At 39.6% G+C, this 20,795-nt stretch overlaps 1 protein-coding gene across 7 annotated transcripts in view; it reads right to left on the reverse strand.

Moving 5' to 3' along the window:
* Nucleotides 1-20,795, reverse strand: part of PLD5 (phospholipase D family member 5) — a 180,972-nt gene that overhangs the window by 142,005 nt on the left and 18,172 nt on the right. The window contains exon 1 of one of the 7 annotated variants that reach the window (XM_065057849.1): nucleotides 528-648. The exons of 5 other annotated variants lie outside the window; for them this stretch is intronic. In XM_065057849.1, coding sequence (XP_064913921.1) covers nucleotides 528-530 — 3 coding nt within the window. In that variant the 5' untranslated portion in view covers nucleotides 531-648. Of the gene's footprint in view, nucleotides 1-527; nucleotides 649-20,795 lie in introns of those variants that run through there. One more of the 7 variants, XM_021296012.2, reaches the window with a different exon arrangement.

Consider the following 20,795-nt stretch of genomic DNA (forward strand, 5'->3'; position numbering starts at 1 on the left):
ATGCTAAAAAGTTTTCCTTGGTTATTTTCATCACCGAACAATTACACTAGAGAAACACAATTTGAGTAACAGATTTTCACGGACTGAAAACCCAGAGAAAAGAAAACTCCAACGAAAGAAAACATATCAACATACAGCCTGCATAAGCAATCAGCATAGGTTTGTTTATATTTGTATGTATAAAGTCTGTGTCTGTGGTTATTAATGCAAAGTTATTTTAAAAGCCCATGCAGCTGTCCTTCTGCAACAAAACAAGTACATAGGCTTACATTTCACATCAAATTCTAGTCAGCAATGTTTCTCAGTTTTAAAAGATTTTATATAAGCTGCACAACATGTTCAGTGCCAAAGATATTTGTCACCAACTTGCTTTGCTGATCTCTTCCAGCAAAACACTGATTATGCCACTGTATCTTGCACACCGTTTTCTTGGTTTAAATACTGATCCCTACTAATTCATCATCACCTTTTAAACATTCTTTTCAAAGTAATCATTTAGATCTGCTGAAAATTAAAGAGCTTCTTACCATTCCGATACAATATTTTCCCCGTCTCTGAGTCCAGTAGCAAGGAGTTGTTGCTGTTGCACTGCTTACTAGAGACACCGGAGGCTTTGGAAGCAGAGAATGTTTTATGTGGTTAAAATGTAGCACCACTGATTATATTTCAGTCCCTCAATTCCTAGCCTTGATGCTCTGGAAATCAGCCAATCCAAGCAATAAAGAGATTTGCAACAAGAAGTTGCAGAATTTTCACAGCAAATGCTTCATGGAAATGTTTTGCTTCTTGATACTTGTTTTTTATATCCACTAAATGTTAAAATAAATCCTGGCTCACTCTTCCCTCCTCCTCTCCCCTCTCCTCCCCTCAAAAACAAGATTCATATATTGTTCATAAGGGACTTCAGCACTTGCCACAGCTAGGCACAGTGCAGAAAGGCATCGTGCCAGATTATGCATACATCTCTGCCAAGATACCTGATTTTTTACTTGCAACACACCCTGTTATTCCAAACATGGATCTTCCTAAGCCAAAGCTCCTAACTTTGCCAAAATACACAGTGTTTTTGAGAGGCAGCCAACTGCCCCATCAGATTACTGGAGAGCATCTTTTATTTGCAATGTAGCTGCTCTTTGTTGGTTAAAAAAAAAAAAAAAAAAAAAAAAAAAAAAAAAAAAAAGGTGGTAAATTCCAAAGGGATTAAATGATCAAATTGCACTTCTATTATATTACAGACTTCTACCCTGACTCCTGTCAAGAGTATACACACACCAGGAAATCTCTCTGCAATGCTGTAACTATGATTAATTACTTAGTTAATACTATAACCCTCTTAATGTCCTCAGTGACAACCCAGGATGCTGCTGTGCAGTCCTGACTCCATGGACCTTGCCACCAAAGAACACAGTAAGAGATAGCAAAGGAGGAGGCAGAAGGAACCAAACCAGATGATACTGGCAAGTTTGATATATATCCCAGAAACCTGACCATTTCCAAGCTTTTTGGGCATTGCAACCAAAGAGTTTTAAAGAAAGGATTGTCAAGAAGCTATGGAGACTTGGAGATGCTCTCAAGAAGCAAGCATATCATTGTACTAAGACAGCATAAGACTGAGCGTGAAATTTAAATGCATGAATAACAAAGGGTGGACTGATACTTCTACAATGACTAAGAGTTTATAAAGGTCCAGAGAAGTTAAAACTATGCCCTGTGCAAGAAAGGAAAAAAAATTCAGAAAATATGATCATACCTTTCTTCTCTTCATGCTAGGATACAATACTGATTTTAATTGAATCTGTTTGAAAGGTTATGAGAGTACAGGACTGACCTGGAGAAAGGATACTGCCTAATTGACAAGCTTGTTTAAGAGGTGAAGAGTAGTTGGATGGAATTTTTATTTGTTTGTTAAAAAAGCAGTGAACTTATTTTAAGAAATTACATAGAGAAATAAGATTTAGTCATCAATAACACTATGTTGTTTCTGAATGCAGAGATATAACAAAGTAATAAACAACACACATTACAGACACCATGGCAAGATTAGGTTGTCTTCCAGAGTGACAGTGAAGCAACAGTATGGGAGTCTACAGGGAGTCTCATTTAGCCATGTTGAGCTGTTGATATTCAGCTCTCTTCAGTTCTGGTAAAGGAAGAAAGGTCTGGAAAAAAGAAATTCATTTGCAAGCCATCATGACAAAGATGAGTTTGATTTGTATTTACAGATGAGATTATCTGATGTAAATAAAAGAAGGGACCATGATTCAATCTCTGAGAAACATAGCAAGTTGAAGTGTAAAGAGATGGATGAGAGTGTATAAGATAGCTTATAGAATAAAGAAAATCAGCATAGAGTGCTGGTTTCACTGCTTGACCAGAAAGTTGTCTACAGAGACTTTGCCTTGAGCAGTTTTGGTAGCATGAATGGAGCAGGAGATGCACTGGTAAGTGCCCAGTGCCACAGCAGAACTTGCCCAGTGACAGTAAACAACTCATACAACCGCATTAGTCAGACTGCTGATGGGGTTCCCATCAGAGAGGCTCCACTTGTAAGATCCCTGAGACCCAAAAGACAATTCCATGAAACTATTAAATTGCAGTGAATCAGGCTTCAGAAGTTTGCAACTTTTAGAAATAAACACTTTTCCATCAGAATATTTTCAGCCATCTTGCTAGTCTGTGCAAACCTTTCCTGCAATCCTTGACATTTCTGAAATCCTTATATTCACAAAAGATATCTGTTGGGATGGTGATCAGATACTAAATATGAAGATGTGCATCCAAATCTTGCCCCTTTATGTTTCTACACAAAGTATGTGTGGGACAGGGTGATATGACCCTATGCCTACATGCAAACAATTTTCAACTCTGCCTTTCAGTCAACTAAGCCAAGATGCTTCCATTTTTTGCTGAACAATTAAGAATTAGTTGAATGCATGCAAATTTCAGAGTGAATTCTAGCAGTCTTCTCATATTTTAAACACACAACTCCTCAATGCAAGTGCAAATACCATCTCCTAAATTCAACTGAAAGACATTTCTATAGAGAGCAAGCACTATCAATACAACTATACAGACAGAAAAAAAAATAATCACTCAAGTTAACTGACTTACTTAGCATTAGCACTCTTGCTTCAAAGAAGGCCACATTTTTCATTTATTCTAAACTCCTTCCAACACAAACTCTTTAAAGATTAAACACTTTCTCCCTGTCCCTCCACCACTTTCAATTCTTAAAGGATCCACAAGCAAAGGATCCAAAGCAAATTTTCTGGACAGGTCTAGAATTTCTCCTGTTTCCAAGGAGAAAACATCTTCCTCCCAAGTTTGAGTTAAACCTCTTAATTTAATTCTTGCTGACTGCTTACAACTCACTTATGCAGGGGCAGGTATATGTTGCCAGCCTTTATCCCTCTCAGCAGATCAACTGTCATCAAGAGCCCCATGTTTCAGTGGCTATTTAAAAAATGAGAAGAAAGCTCTCAAAGGCATTTGATCACATTCTTCAGCCACTTGTATAAATGCAGTTAGCAGAACACATAGTTTAAACACTTATTTAGACAGCTTTTCTTAAACGGTGACATAAGAAAGTCCACAAATGCTCCAAGTGATCAAGGAACACACGATGAGGCTGAAAAACTGAAGCTGGATTAAGAGTAATCTATTTTTGTGATAAAAATGACTTGCATTGCCAGATCTACTTTATTTCACACATGCATGTTCTTTGCAGCATGTAAACCATCACATTAGAGCTCTCAATTCACAACAACTGAACAGTTGTATTAAGAGTTTCCAAACATAAAACAACTGATCAAAGAACTGAATTCTTGCCCTGGCAGAATTTCTTCTCTTTTGGCATTTGATTGCTGTCTGAAGACAGAAGGGAAAAAATAAAACATTTCAATTTTTCATTAAATAAAAAGTCCTAATAATTTTAAATGCAGAACTGTTGAGTCATTTTGCATTTGCTTGAGATGCCACAAAGCCTAAGGGACATCCAGTTATGGCTTTCCTACGGCACTCTAAGTCTGTCCAAATTTTCCCTAGCATTATGAAGCAGCATCTTTCCCTGTAGGTTGTAATAAATAATGGAAAGACCTATGAACAGTTTGCTATAAATAGTTAAAAATAAATCACAGCTCTAATGAGTAATAAGACAAAAACATGAAATATTATTGGACTTTGCAGAATGAAGATAAACTAGGTTACATATGTCTGCAGGAATTCTAAAAGTCAGCAAACTTAAACAGATTAAACCTCAAAGACACCTACACATAATGGGAAATGTATCAACAAAAGACTTTGAATTTTTAAATAACTTGATATTTCACCAAATCCATTTTTTCCCATTCCTTCTCCAAAATCTTCACTCTCAGAAAAGGTCTAAATCCATCATGATAGTTGAGATCTATACAGAATCACATGTACTTTCTCATTTTAAGGATTCATTTCAACAGGAATAGGAAAGCAGTAAAGCAGAGCAGAACACAATAAGGCACCCAAGGAGCTCAAAATCCAAGCCCAAATACTTTCAGTAGAGACTTTAGTCTGTCTTGGCCAGATAAACTTGAACAATAAACTCTGAATGTTATTGTTAAAGGATTAGAGCAAACAGAAATGCTCCTAAAAAGTACAGTGATAGTGGGGAGATGGCTATGCAAGACAGGAGAATGGATATGGCAGCAAATACCTCTGTGGTTTTGACCTTTATTGAATCCTGGCCAATGACCAGAGCCACAAGAGACGTACTACTCCTTGGGAGAACTGTATTCCTATTTTATTTTATTGTGGCATTATTTTCATAGACCAAATGTCAAGATTGCACCTCAGAGACTCCTCTTCCATTTGATTGGGTCTTTTCAGCAGGCCACATATTTCTCAAACATCCTGTCAACTTGTTGTGTATTTTGGCTGTCATTATCCCGACTGTTTTTTTCAGAATCAAATATTTTTGTCGGTGGTGTTTTTTCTCAGCAAAAAATAAGTCACTATCCAGCACAGATATGAAGAAATATGTTCAAAGTACATTCAGTATAAATTGGTAAAGTGCTGTACTTCTACATGCTAAAAAATTCAACCGAACACATGCTGAGAAACACAAAAATTCTCCATTCCTTCAAAAAAATCTAACTAGAACAGGAACTCCAAAGCCAAATGACACAACTACAAATGTCAGTATTAGCTCATCGGTTTCATTGGTGACATGGGAAAGCAATGGAATTTGTAGGAAAAATTAAGTTGTTGGAAAGAGAAGAGAAAGGGAAGCGGAGGAGAGGAGAGGGGAAGGGGACCAAGCAAGCAAGCAAGGAGAAGAGAAGTGGAAGAAGGAAAAAAAAAAAAAAAAGAGAGGGAGAGACAGGCAGAACAGCAAAGCATCTCCATCCAGTCCCTCTTCAAGGCTTGCTGGATCTACAAATCAACAGCTAGCACATAAATCAACAACCAACACCACCAAAAGCAAAGACATCACCCCCTGGTCTATTCTTCTACACAGACAACAGTATGTCACCTTGCAAGCAGCTTTGCCAAAAATCTCACATATAAGCTATGTCCTGAATCCCCCTCACTCATACAATTCATACATTAATGTAAATGAAACTTGCCAGGGGTAAAAATCCTCTAAGAGAACTAATATAAAACCACAGCCTCAAATATTTCAAATGGTGTTCTGAAGCTAAAATAGAGGATTAAGAAGTTCCACTGGCCTTGTAGGAAAGAAAACTTTTATGGAAAACTCTGCTTGTAGAGATTAAGACCCCACATCAGAAGGAATGTAATTTCAAATCAATAGAAATACATTCAGAGCTTACAAAATTGGTATAGCATCTATGGAACAGAAGAGGCTACTTACCAATTCAGACTCTACTCAGCAGCAACCAAAGGTTGAAAAATGGCCCTGAATATTTAGCTCTCTTACAGAGACTGCACACATTATCCAGCCTTAAGCTGATGTGCCTGCTCACAGATCATAACTGGAGCATCACCCTGTCCACAGCACATGCCTGCTATTTAAATTGACAGTACCAACACACAGAGGATGATGGGTTTTCACTGCCATCAAAACCAGACTTTGCTTACAATTTTCAAATAAATATTTTTTTCATTATCTTGTTAAGAGCTGAAAGCAGAGTTAAAGTTAAGGGAAGCTGCAAAAGAAATGCCATCATATTTAAAACATTTTTTTAACAAAAGGATAAAGCCTTCTTATCTATGAGATGCAGCTGAGAAATCATATAAATGCTGCCTCCCAGAGTCCAGCTGCCTGGAAACAATTCTTCCTCTTTTGCTGTGGTATACTGATTCAACATCCAAGGAAACAACATCCAATGGCTGTGAAACAATAACTAGAGTCTCTGTTTTTGCCAACCACTGTACTGAATGGGTTACGCTGGACCACCCCAGCTCCTGCTATACACAGTCCTAGGCCTCTATGTTGCCCAAGCAGCACTGCCAGGTAAGAGCTTGAAAACAGAGCTGACTCCATCTCTCCATAATATGCACATGCATGCCTGCCCAAACCAGAGAGAGGGTCCACGATTGCTGCAGAGACCCTATGCTTCCCATCAGTACTCCTCCACCTGGAGTAGCCAGGAGGGGCGTAAGAGCCTCCTCAGTGCCCTGGGGAGATGGCTGAGGCAGGAGAGGCACAGGAGTGCGGTGCTAAGCAGTGCTGAGAGGGTGGGAAACTTCCACCTCCTGTCATCAAGATAACAGAGACCGTGACTGTTTCTTAGTGTGCTGCAGCCAAACTCAGAACACAGCATTGCTTGACCTGAGCACTGCAATTAGCACACAACTGTAATCAAGTTCTAAAGTAAGAAGCAGGTGTGTAAAGAGTTCCACTTAAAGAAGTTTAGGGTTTCATCTGTTGTGTTTTGAGCACTGATCAGAGATCACTGTTTTGCATTGTTTATACCCACACCAAACATCCTTCCATCACAAAGTAACTCAAGACGTGTTTCTAAAAATGCCAAATATAAAGAGTATGATTCTATCTTTTTTTAACTAAAAGAAAAAAAAAAAGTCTCTTTCAATATATGTAAGTGAAGATGGGGTGCAGCCTTTAAATACTGAATTGCTATCAGTATAATACCTCATCAGCAAACAAACTGTTTCTGTCACTGAGAAATATGGTTAACGGAACCTTATTTCCCCCAGTAGCTTCTATTCGTACAGAAATATCTGCCCACATTCAAACCATGAGGAAAGCCCCTCAGAGCCGCCCCAGACGGGCGCGTCCCTCCCTCCCTCTCGCTGCCGCGGTGCCGCTCGCAGGCGGTTCCCCTCGGCGGCCAGCAGGGGGCGGCCCAGCACCGCGCGGGGCCGCGGCGGCAGCGCGGGGGCGGCTCCTCCTGCAGCCGCCACTTGAATTGATTTCATTAAGCTAAGCAGGAATGAGCGCCAATATATGCTATTGAGTACTAATAAAACAGGTTTTTATACAAAAATGCCTACGTAATGCATACACTGAGAACCAGCCAATTTTAAAATCAGCTAATCATTATACATGCATTAGTATTTGGCCTCCTACATAACAACATTAGCTGTGTTGTTCTAATTCAGTTTTGTTTCCATGTGAAACAAAATAATTTTCCTAGATTATAAAAGACATTTAATTCTGCTGCAGTAGTCTGCCTAATGCCAATCTCAAACCTGGATGGAAGAGAAAGAAACGGCAGAAAGATCAAAGCTGCTGCCACCAAGTTGAGAATAGTTTGAGAGGGTAGTGGAGAAATGGAGCAGCACCCAAGGAGATCTTCAGGGCTTGGTGTAACCCCCAGGCTACTGTGGGTAAGTGCGACCCACATCTGCTGGACTTCCTTTTTTGATCATGATGCCCCTCCAAAGCTGTTCTCAGAAAGCCAGTGCCTGACACAGAGAGGCATGCTAGAGTGGGATGGGTCTAGAAAATTCCAGACAAGATACAGAGGCATGGCAAAGTACTATTGAAAGAAAAAGTTCAGAAAGGCATTGGATGGCCAAGGCTCACGTACCTGGGTGACACAGCACCTGAGAGACATGGTGGCACAATCCCAAGCCACAGGGCCAGAAGAGTGCCAAACTATACCATTGTATCCAGCTCAATGACAAATAGAACCTACCCTAAAAGTCGACACATGGGCCTCACCAGCTGGAAGGGATTAATTCTAACTGCAAAGCAGCTGAACAGCAACAGTATTTGCTCAGGTACCAGACACTGTAACACCAAATGAAAGTAGGTGGCACTGACTAAACCCATCTCCAAATGAAGAGCCACGAGCAAGAAATTAAGCAGGCAAATGACTGCTACAGATCTGTGAAAACTTGAGAAGTGTAGGTGTACACAACATGCATCTCCAGCACAGGCTGAGCAAGAAATGGACCTGCACAGGGCTGAAAGACATATGCAAGATCAGGACTTCCTTTACTATGAAACAGGAACAGCAGCAACAAGGAATACCTTAATGTCAACACATACCTGGACTCCGGATCCATGAGCTACTATTCTTCCCACTATAAGCTCTGTGAGAAAAACAGCAATATGTTTAGAAGATTATGGAAATAAAATGCTGTGAGATTTGGCCCAGGAACTAATCCTTAAGGGCAGCCATCTGAGGTACACTTGGGAGTTATCAAAGAAGACCTAGATACTACATCCAGTCTCCATCCACCCAAAGCAAAAACAAAAGAGCAACAGCAACAGATGTTATCAAGTAGCCACATATTATCGTGCAGGTACACTATAGACATGGCAAACTGGGTAAGACACAGAAAGAACTGCCTCAAAAACAAACCAACCAAACAAAATACAACAACAAAACACACACACAAAAGCACAAAACAAACAAAAATTTTTTACCAGTATTAGAACAGATTAACAAAGACACTCAAAATAGTAAAGACAGAAGGAACAAGCACTCCCATTCTCCAACGGCTTGATGCTCTGAGAAAATAACTTTCTGAAAAAGTGGTTGGAGGATTATCAGAGCTTTTACCAAAATGATGGACTGCAAGACCCAATAACATCTTGTGAAGAGACACAGCAAGCAGTCAGGCAGCTGAACAGAAACCATCTCTAGAAACGACAGAACATCTGAAAAATGGATGATAGCAACAGATGATAATCTGGCCCACTTGCATCTACACATACAAGAAAGACACAGAAGAGCTGATTTTAGTGACAAGGTCTTTGAAAGGCTTCTCAATAAACTGCAAAATCTTGTCAACTAAATTCTTAAACCAAAGTCCTATCCATGTTGGAAAAAGGAGAAAACTGATTTAAGGGACAGGCTATTTCCTTAAAAGACAGAGGGACAGTGCGGCTGAGGCTTCGCCATAAACTAATCGTGGACAAATAGAATTAAATCAATAGAAAAGGTCTTTCACTCATTTTACCAAGCTTATAAAAAGTCCATTTAACAAAGCATCACAAGATAGGCTATTCCTTGTCCTCAGTGGTATTAGACTCCTGCCTATGAAAAGGCGAATTCAAGAGTCTCACAATAAACTGCAAATTGACGGGTTTAATATTTAAAAAAAAAAAAAAAAAAAAAAAAATGCTTGGAAAGAGTAGGTTCTCTCATTCTGGAGACTAGTGGACAGAGCTGCCAGTGCTATGGTCAGCAGCTTCAAATATACATGTAAATAATACTGACAATCTGCTGTTATACAGCTAATTTTGACCCAACGGGCACACAAAACAGGTGTCTGGAGAGCAACATTGCTTCTCACCAATGTGCAAATTATTTACACCTACATAAATTATTGTGGTGGGATAACCCTGGTTAGAAGACAAACACCCACACAGCCACTCACTCACACCCCACCCCTGCAGCGGCACATGGGAGAGAGCAGGAAGAACAAAGCAAGGAAACTTGTGGATCAAAGACAGCTAACAAGAGAAGGAAAGAGGAGACACCCCTCTCCAAATCCACAAGTGACTCAAAGGCAATCACTCTCCATTTTCCACAAGCAGACTGATGCCCAGTCAGTCTTCGAGCAACAACCACCATGGAAGTAATTCACGCACATCCACCTCTCTTCTTCCTCTACCTCCCGTTTTTATTGCCAAGTATAACATCATTTGGTACGGCATTTGAGTAATCCACACCAGCTGTATCCCTTCCAACCTCTTTTCTGCCCTACCCTACTCAATTTGAGGGACAAGTGAGAAACAAAGAGTGTCTTTGTGCTGTGAAAGTGCTGTTCAGCAATAGCCAAAACATTAGTGCGTTATCAACAATGTTTTAGCTATGCATTCAAAACACAGTACCGTACAGTACTGTGGAGAAAATTAACTACATTCCAGTTGGACATGGTACAACTATTTTGCAACGAAGTTGACTATCATGGCAGGAGACAGGAAAAAGGGAGCATTCTGGATAACATTAACAGCTTCATGTACTTGTAAGGTCTCAACATGAGAGAGAATGTTGCTGTCTGCCTGAAGCCGTCACAGATAGAATTGATGTTAACTCAAAAGACACTATGGAGAAGAAAAATTAGTAAAATCAGATGTAACTTAATACATGCATATTCTTAGCTTTGCTCTTTGTAGCCAAGACATTGCTTGCTTTTGAAATTAAAAGTATCTAATGGTTGCCTGGAGTCTGCTGGTAAGATGACATCAATAGCTATAATTAGGAGACAAGAGTGAGAAAGAGCTGGTCAATATGGCAGTAAAAAACCCAAAACCAAAGCAACTTGACTTCTCTGAATACATCTTCCAGATGCCAGATGATCATCTGCTTGTAAGGCTGTATTTTTCAGGCTAGCAAGAAGTGACTGGACGGCAGAACAGTGAGCAAATAGCAAATTTTAAAACACTGTACAGTGAAGCATGAGACAGAACAAGAATATACTGTGTGCCTGGTGCATACAGTCATTATTCTGCACTGGCAGAGGAAAAAAGCAATAATATGCATTTATAGTAATTTAAATTAATATCCATATTTTTGCAGTGAAAGGTACTGTTCAGAAATTTAATGTCAGGTAATGAATATCTTAATGAACTTATTACCAGTCAAGCTGAGCTGAATGCACAGCTTAAGTTCATTAATGGCTTAACTGTCTAGTGATTTTAAGGCATCAGGTTAGTTCCAAGAGATAATTAAGGCCAGGGTATCCTCATACAGCCTCAGTAGTTTCAGCTCTGTTTCACTTGTTGCTGTGTTCCATTTGTTTACACAACTGAAAAATATGGCTTTGATGAAATTGAGGGTCACTTCTGAAAAACTAAGGGCTAAGGAATATATATAGAGAATCCCACACATTGCAGAATGAAATCTTATTATCTCCCTTTCTTCCACGGGGAAACAGTTCTTCAGATGACAAAACTAATATCCCCACATTAAAGAAGCCCTGATTCTGTTTGCTTATCTGCAAAACACTAAGAAGTTGCTTTCCCAGGTGACCCACAAAACTCTGCAGAGCAACGGCCAGCTCCTCCCTCTGAAATTTTGCAACTAAATCACAGAACTACTGCTTCCCACTACTGACTCACACAGCTGGCGCATTCCTGGAGAGGCTGTTTAATCCTACTGCTGAGAACTACTGGATTTCAAAATGCAGGGAAGGGAAAACCACATCTGAACACAACAAAGAATGACTTGCAAAATATTACATATCAAATACATATCAGCCATGTTGAATGTTTATTTTTGCCAGATCAAAAGTGTCAACTGGAGCTAGGAAAAGTAAACAGTTTTCACCTGTATATAAAAAAAGGGGTCACAAAATACCCCTTAACCAGAAAATTCATCAGGAATGAAAAACAGATAAAGTATTGGGAGATTCTGCCCTGATAGTGTGCAAGATCTATGACTACTAAACATAAGAACATAATAAACAGCATGGGCAGTATCCAGCAGTGCTCTCCACACTACATTTGTTGAGTGCTGTTATGTTTTCAGCTGCATCTGGATAAGCTTCAGTAGGAACAGACCCCAATAACTCACACAAGGAGGTCACCAATCTACAAATTGTACATCTGAATAGTGAGAACATGGTTGGAGCCATCTCATTGCAGCTGGTTGCTGTACACTCATTGCTTTACAGCACAGAGAAGCTTGTCCCAAACAGCATCACTGTGTCCTCAGACACACATGTCTTCTTGAACCAAGAAGCTGAAAGATCCAATGCTCCAATTTAATTGTTAATCAATTAAAATCCTCTCTATATTATATAAACAGTTCCTACCTTGATAATTCTGTTTTGTAGGGATAGTGGGAAATGTAACTATTTTCATTATTTACAAGGATTTCACACAACATTTATGTAGCCAACAGAATAAAGCTTCCTGAATGTATAAATTTCCTTAAGATAGTATCGGTCTTTGAATCTGCTATAAATAATTTGACCACTAATTGGAGACAAAGCCACAGCATGTCCACATAGTTTACAGGAACTATTATAAACCATAAATCAGCCTACACTGAGTCACAGATTTTTTTCCACTAATGTAAATATTTATTTTTCCTTTAATTAGTCTTTACAGTTAAATAAATTACATTTGGATTGTATTCTGATCTCTTCAATATTTGGAGGCAGTTGTTGTACATTCTGTCTCTACTTTTCTTTAGGGTTACATTATCCTGACTTTTCCCGATAAAAGATTGCAACTAAGAGAAGGCACATCTTTTCATCTCTCTTCCTAGGGCCACATTTCACAGTAAATTCAATGTTGTCTAAAACTACTTCTAAATTTCCCTTCTCTGTAACTTAAAAAACAAACAAGCAAAACACCTTCCCCCCAAAAAACAAACAAACAAACAAACCGAAACACAATAAACAAACAAAAAACCCCCACGACACAAAACAAGCAAAACTATAGATTGCATTTGCTCTCAGGGTCAAAACAAAGTAGTTCATTCCTTCACAAGAAACAGTCTCTCTAAAAAGGAAGTTATACTTGGATATGCTCTCCTTGGAAGTCTCTTCTGTCCACTTTTCAGTATGCTATTTTCAAAGCTTTATTGAGTTGTCTGAACACTGGAGAATGTCCATCTAATTCAGTCCTAATTTGAGAGTAAAACTGAATATGTTTGTGTAGAGAAAAAAAAAACAACAAAAAAACCCCACAACAGACCCTCCTCAACACATGGACCAAAGCTTCAACCCCATGAAGTAAAACTGTAGGATCTATTATGCAAACGTAAGCCCTACTTTGTTTTCCTGAGGAGCTTATTTTCTCAGTTATATGATAGATATATCTAAATTAGCATCTGAGGTTCCTTCAGGGGTATACTTTTGTAAATATACAAGTCTCCTGACTATCTCTGTCTAGTAGAAGGGAACAAACCCTTTCAAGACAGGTAACTATTAATATTCCAGAAGAAAGTGCCAGCAAGTCAAAAAAATGAAATGAACTCATGTCTCTTCTGATACTAGGAACCCTAAAATGATACAGCACTGGATGGACCTCTGGTCAGGGCATGGCACAATACACTGATCTTTGCTATTATGAGGTTGACTAATCCCATGTTCACTTGCATTTTCATAGGGTCTTGTTTACAATACAGATTCATCTATCACTGATAACAGTCAAGTCCGGAACACGGATTTAGCTTTGAAGAGCACTTTTGTGGTAGACACTAATATTCTTATCTCATCAATATACCAACAGTTTCTGGGAACAGATAGCTATAATATTTGCACATTGATTAAATGCACATGTCTTAAGTAGCTAGCAGTCACACTGTATTCACGATAGGGAGGCATACACCTGGATTTGCTATAATGCAGATTACTAACTCCTTCAACAATAGTCTTCTGGGCTAATCACCATAATCCCCACTTCCGTGCCTGGCAAAATTATGGGGATTATTCTAGGAGTTACTGAAAATCATCTGAATGACAAAACAATCATTGGTCCCAACTAGCACAGGTTTATGAGGGAAAAGTCTTGAATAACTAACTTAATTTCTATCTATTATAAGGTTACCCATCTAGTTGACCAAGGGAAGGATTTCAGTAAAGCCTTTGATACTGTCTCTCACAGTACCCTCCTGCACAAGATGTGCAGCAGACAGCTGGATAAACACACAGTGCAGTGGGTGATGGGCCAGGATCAAAGGGTTCTAGTAAATGGGGTTGTGTTGGGCTGGCGACCAGTCTTCTGCAGGGAATTCATCTCAGGGACAGTGCTCTTCAATGTCTTTATAAATGATTTAGACTCAGAACTTGAGGGAATACTTAAGAAGTTTGCCAATGACACTAAATTGGGAGGAACTGTTGACACTCTCGAGGGCAGAGAGGCCCTGCAGAGGGGTCTGGACAAACCGAAGAACTGGGCAATCACCAGTCACATGAAGTTCAACAAGGACAAGTGCTGGATTTTGCACCTGGTACATGGCAACCCTGGCTGTACATATGGACTGGGGACAAGATGCTGGAAAGCAGCTCTGCAGAGAGGGATCTGAGGGTTCTGGTTGATGGCAAGTTGAACATGAGCCAACAGTGTGCCCTGGCAACTGAGAGGGCCAACCGTGTCCTGGGTGCATCAAGCACAGCATTGCCAGCCGAGTGAGGGAGGTGATTGTCCCGCTCTGCTCTGCACTGGTGCAGCCTCACCTGGAGCACTGTGTGCAGTGCTGGGCAACACAATATAAAAAAGAAATTAAGCTAATGGAGAGTGTCCAGAAGAGGGACACCAAGTCGGTAAAGGGTTTGGAGGGGAAGCCGTATGAGGAGCAGCTAAAGTCACTGGGTTTGTTCAGCCTGGAAGAGACTGAGGAGAGACTTCATTGTGGTCTACAGCTTCCTCATAAGGGGAAGAGGAGGGGCAGATGCTGATCTCTTCGCTCTGGTAACCAATGACAGAACTCGAGGGAATGACAAGAAGTTGTGCCAGGGGAGGTTTAGGTTGGACATTAGGAAAAGGTTCTTCACCCAGAGGGTGCTAGAGCACTGGAACAGGATCCCCAGGGAAGTGTCATGGCCCCAAGCCTGATAGTGTTCAAGAAGAGACTGGACAACTCCCTCAGACACATGGTGTAAATTTTGGGGTTGTCCTATGCAGGGACAGGAGTTGGACTCAGTGATCCTTGTGGGTTCTTTCCAGCTCAGGACATTCTATGATTAAGTTTGTTTCACAGACTGATCTAGGAATATGCAACTGGATTTACATGGATTAAACCCGCATGTGCATTTCAGAAGTGCAACTAATACTCAAAAACAGCTAATAGGTGTTCAGTCAATGGAACCAGACTGAGCTAGTCACATGGATACTCAGCCTTAGCACCAAATATTTAACTTTAATGGATCAAATCCTTAACATTCTGTGATTGTGTGATTCTGTGATCTGCTTATGTTACTTTGTACTATTTGCTATTGCAGACACAGTCTGTGCAAGTGTCAGGGACAGATAAAAACTGAGGCCAGGGTGTCTCATCTTGCTGATACTTGCAATAGAAAAAGACAAACCAAAAAGTGAAATATAGTGGCTAGGACACCAATCTAGGAGTCAGACAACTAATTTAAATCCAAATCCAACAAACTGAGCAAACTAAATTGCCATTCTGTGCCTTTATTTCATCTCCTTAACCTTCATGACAAGTCCTGTCTCTTGCTGCATTTGCACACTGCACTGCATAAAATGCCCTAATCTCAGTTCAGAATACTAATCCTTATAATTAAACAGTATGCTGTTAAACATATAAAGGTGACCTCCAAATTTCTCTCTATGCTTTCAGACAATTTCATGGAGGTTCACAGTGGAGCAGAGATCCCACACCAGAGCAGGTGGATGTGCCCAAAGGAGTCTGTGACCCCATGGGGAGCCTGTGCTGGAACAGGCTCCTGGCAGGACCTGTGGCCCCAGGGAGAGAGAAGCCCAGGCTGAAGCAGTTTCACTGGGAGGACTTGGGACCTCATGGGGGGGCCACACTGGAGCAGTTTGTTCCTGAAGGAGTGCACCCCATGGAAGGGACCCACGCTGCAGCAGTTAGTGAAGAACTGTAGCCCAAGGGAAGGAGTTACACTGGAGAAGTTTGTGGAGGACTGTCTCCCATGGCAGGGGCCCCACGCTGGAGCAGGGGAAGAGTGTGAGGAGTTCTCCCCATGAGGACGAAGGAGCAGCAGAGACAATGTGTGATGAATTGACTGAAACCACCATTCCCCGTCCCCCTGTGCTGCTGGTGGTAAGAAGATAGAGAAAATCAGGAGTAAAGTTTAATCTGGGAAAAGGAGAGGGTTGGGGAGGAAGGTGTCTTAAGATTTAGTTTTATTTCTCGTTATCCTGCTCTAATTTGATTGGTAATAAATTAAATTATTTTTCCCCAAGTTGAGTCTGTTTTGTTTGTGAGGGTAACCAGTGAGTGATCTCTCTGTCCTTATCTCAACCCACTAGCTTTTCATTTTATTTTCTCTCCTCTGTCTAGCTGAGGAAGGGAGTGATAGAGCTGCTTCGGTGGGCACCTGGAATCCAGCCAGGCTCAACTCACCACAGCCCATTATATACGTAGAGAAATGAGTTGCAGTAAGAGTACGGTATCTTGCCCAAGGTCGTAAGGAAAACACGAAACCTGTTTTCATTCTATCTTTAAAAGGAATAGTAAGCCAAACATAGTCCTGAGATCTTATTCCCTATATACGTCCAAAACATTTTTTTCAGGTTGGGCCAACTCCAGGAGATTTGATCTATAAAAGCAATATAAACTCGTAATGAAGTGAAAATCCAACAACATTACCTCTGCTCAGCTCCATTGCCCTTTCAAAGAGCAGCTATTTTCCTGGAGCCAGGCGAAGTTCAAGGAAGTTAAGGTAAGCTAACTTTGCAACAGAAGAAACTTCTGGCAGATGAGAAAACCTAGTCAACATCTTGAGTCTCGAAGTAACACTGCTACTGTTAGATACTCCTTTTTCTAATACAAAAAAAATAAGTCACAAATGAGTTATCAAATCTCTTAATCTGAGTAACAGCCAGTCTAACTGCAGACAGCTTGTCCTGGGAGCCATTCTTTGAAGGTCATAGCCAGGTGTGCAAAAGACCAGGTACGGGCAGCAGTTTACATCCACTTCTTTCTTAGTGCAAACATGTCTCTCAGTCAAAATGAGACCAAGCTTCAGAATCAGCCACCATGAGGCCAAATGGTCAAACTTTTCATACTTAAAAAGGGAAGGCAGCAAGTTTAAAAGATGTTGTAGACATGACTTGGATTTATCAAGAGCAAATTGTATTCGACTAACCTGAATGACTTTCATGTGAGATGACTATGGACTAAAGGAAAGCAGAACACATTGCATATCATGACATCAGCAAGGCTTCTGACAGTCTCCTATATAACCCTTACAGAGAAACTGGCAAGATGTGAATGGGATAACCATATAAAATGTGTTGGAAAGTGGAAAACCCATTGGGCTAAAAGGGTTGTGGTCAGCATACAGAGTCCAACAGGTGGATACTACATGAGCATCTTGGGGATCACTACCAGGGTCAGTACTGTTTAATGTCTCATTAATGACCTGGACAACGGGACAGAGTGACTTGCAGCAAATTCTTGGGCAACACGAGGCTACTATTCAGACAGTCTCAAGAAATGGGCTGACAGGAGCACTGTGAAGGTTAAAGGCAAATATGAAGTCCCACAATGAGGGGGGGACTGATATAGCTGCTGAAGGATGAGCTTCCTTTTGAATAAGTAGTCAAAATTAGTCCACAGCAAAAGCAAATGGATTAATTAGCTGGCATTGATAAAGGGTTACACAGACAATTATGCAAAAGATGATGTTATGTTGTCTAGAAATAAAGAGCAACAAAGATACCACAACTTTTCAGCTAAATCCTTAGCTAGAGAGTAAAGGGATTTTATTTTTCCTCTGATGAAGAGTATAAAAGGGTGTGGTAGTGAAAAAAGTTAAAACAAATACCCTTAAAACCACATCAAATCATTAAAACAAAAAATTTAGGCAGATCAGAAACACATTTTCCAAGTGGTATATAACTTCTTCTGAATTCTATGAAAACAAGGTATCTGTCATTGCCTCTAGAAAAGGAAAGAAGCCAAATTAGCCCTATGTTTGAGGTTACGAAAGGTAAGACAAAATGAAAAGTGTAAAATCAACACCTTCACCCCCTCAAAACTAATCCATAGGGGAAAAGCACCTTTTTATGAGTGTTAGAGAACTTTCTGCAGACAATTTGAGCTTTAAATAACATGTTCTCCTCCTCTTGAAATCAGTCCATATTGGGGTTTCCATTAAGATGTTTACACAGTCATGAATTCAGGACTGAGAAACTGAAAGAACCAGAACTGTTTCAAGTGCCCACCACTCCAATGCTTTTTATCTGCAACTACAAATTACATTTATCAACAAGGAAAACCTAGTGAAAGTCATTTAGGAATTGAAACTGTTGCTATTGCTATGCCTGGTATTAATACTGTACTTGGAGGCAATTCCAGGTCATAAAACACTTGTCCCCACTGGACCTAATGATCTTATCCATACTTCTTGTGTATTCCTGTCCCACAACACGAAGGAGAAGGATGAAAAAAACCCAACCAAGCTTCTTGATTATCTGAACTATCCACATCAACTCACATTTCCCATATCGAATGATCATTCTAGTGGTCATATTCTAGTGGTCATGAAACACCACGGAAAGTAAGGAATTTCAACTCTTTGGAAGACAATGCTGTCACTCAAATGACAAATAGAGAGTCATCAGAGCATGCAATGCGTTATTCACACGGAAAAAATGATGATTGAAGTGACTGCGTTGTTCTCTCTTCATGCTTCAAATAGTGTAAAAACCTTAGAGATTGTATGGTAACAAATAACTAAGAAAAAACTTTATTTCATTTCTGTGGCCTTAGTTTAGAATTCTCTGGAAGGTATTCCATTTTTATTGCAGTTTTTCTTTGCAAAGTGGTTCTTTGTAAAGTGCTAGAAACTTTACATAACTCAATGGCATTTTAGATGACATAAAAAATGCTGAACAAAACTAAAACCTCTGCATCTTAGAATAAGTATATTTAAACAAATCAGTTGAGAACATTTAATGAAAATCAACATTTGAAAATAAAAGTAAGCCACATTTTAATTTTACCTCTGTTTTTAGGTGACACCCATAGATGCAGACATTTGAAGTGGGTTTTTGGGGGCTGAAAAAAGCTCACCTCACAAATATTAGTGCAGGTGTACATCTGCAAATCTTACATCAAAAACGTTATCATAGCCAGCCAGAAACTACTTATGTACTTTCTCTTCAGATAGCAAACATTCAAAAAAAAAGAAAAGCAACTGGAACACAGCATTATTTGTGTCCAATCACACACAGTCAGTTGCAAATAAATAAAAAATTTAAAAAAACAAAAACTACTAAAGAACTTGTCAGATGCATTGGGACTTTGATAAAATTAACTCATGATTTGAATACCTCCAGCTTTTGGAAAGCAAGAGTGGCTCCTATTCAGACTGAATACTTCATATTCATTCCCCTTTGTGATGATCTGTATAGCTTCCGCATTCCTCACTTAGAGCTGTGTAGAAGAAGCCAGCTGAGTGAGCCAGTGACTTCACATGTCCCAGGCAGACACCAGAGACTGCAGTTCAAATATACATTTGTTTATTACACTACCAACAAAAAAAAATAAAAAAAAAATTCAAATCTCAGCACCAGCATTCTTGTACGTTTTTAGAGCTCGCTATTCCAAGAAGTCAAACACAAAAGTTTCTTTTTCTGTTCTTGTCCTGTTACAACACATGGACAGTTTGCATACAGTCATTCATGAGGGAGCTTCATTTCTGTCAGAGCCTCCATGTGAAATCACTGATAATACCAAAGTGAGGATACCAAAAGAACAGACAAAACCAAATAGCAACAACTAAAAAACAACAATGAACCACACATACAAAAAAACCACAAACAAACAAACAAAAAGCAACGAACAAAAAATTTCCACCTCTCTATTTCTAATTATTTTCACAAAAATACTGAGCTAATACAGAATCCAGAACTCAAATCTGCTGCATGGAAAAATCTGAAAAATAAATTTTAGTTCTGTCTTCTTGCAGAGCAGATCTTTTCCTTTGATTTGGTGCTCTGATTCAAAAGCTTTCAAAGGCTTTTTGAGTTGAACAATCCTCATGTTTTCACCTCCAGGGCCCTTTCAGGAATCTTCTAGCCTACAGCTTCCTTCAAATTTTCCAGTACTTCCCCTTCTCGGTTTGTCCCACCTCCACCCTAAAAGCTTCTCCAGGCATCATGGCTCAGATGTTCATAAAAATCACTCATCTCTTCCTTTCTGCAAACCACAGTAGCCAAGACAATATAATGAAATAGCAGCCTTTTTTTTTTTTTAACCAAAAAGGAAAAAAAAAATGACAAAATACATGGTAAACATGCAATTAATAAAACTAAACAAACATACCAGTTACAGTATCAATCTCAACAGCTGAAAGCATTACACATATATAGATGTGTAATTAAGTAGAGCTAAAGCAAGCTACTATAAATCAAATATAACTCACAGAAGAGAGGCCAGTGCCAGCAGTTGCGTTGTTTTCAAATTGCATCATCATGATGTCTTCAATTAGATATGCAATTATTATCTAGAAAGGTATTTTGGGAACATGTTTCCATCATGATGGTAATAATCAGTAGCTGGTTCCTCATCAAGCTTTTCTACTCAAGTCAGAACTTCCATGCTCAGAGCCTGAAGACATAGCCAGGTATGCTGCCAAAAATTAATGCTGTCCAGAAATGAACTGAGAACATTTGATTTCAAGCAGAATCACAAAGCAAATAAACAAAGCAACAAGTATTTGCAAAGATTCTTACCAAAAACAAACAAACAAAAAAAAAAAAAACCCAGTTC

This window comes from Columba livia, chromosome 3 (assembly GCF_036013475.1).
Source record: "Columba livia isolate bColLiv1 breed racing homer chromosome 3, bColLiv1.pat.W.v2, whole genome shotgun sequence".
Taxonomy (NCBI): domain Eukaryota; kingdom Metazoa; phylum Chordata; class Aves; order Columbiformes; family Columbidae; genus Columba; species Columba livia.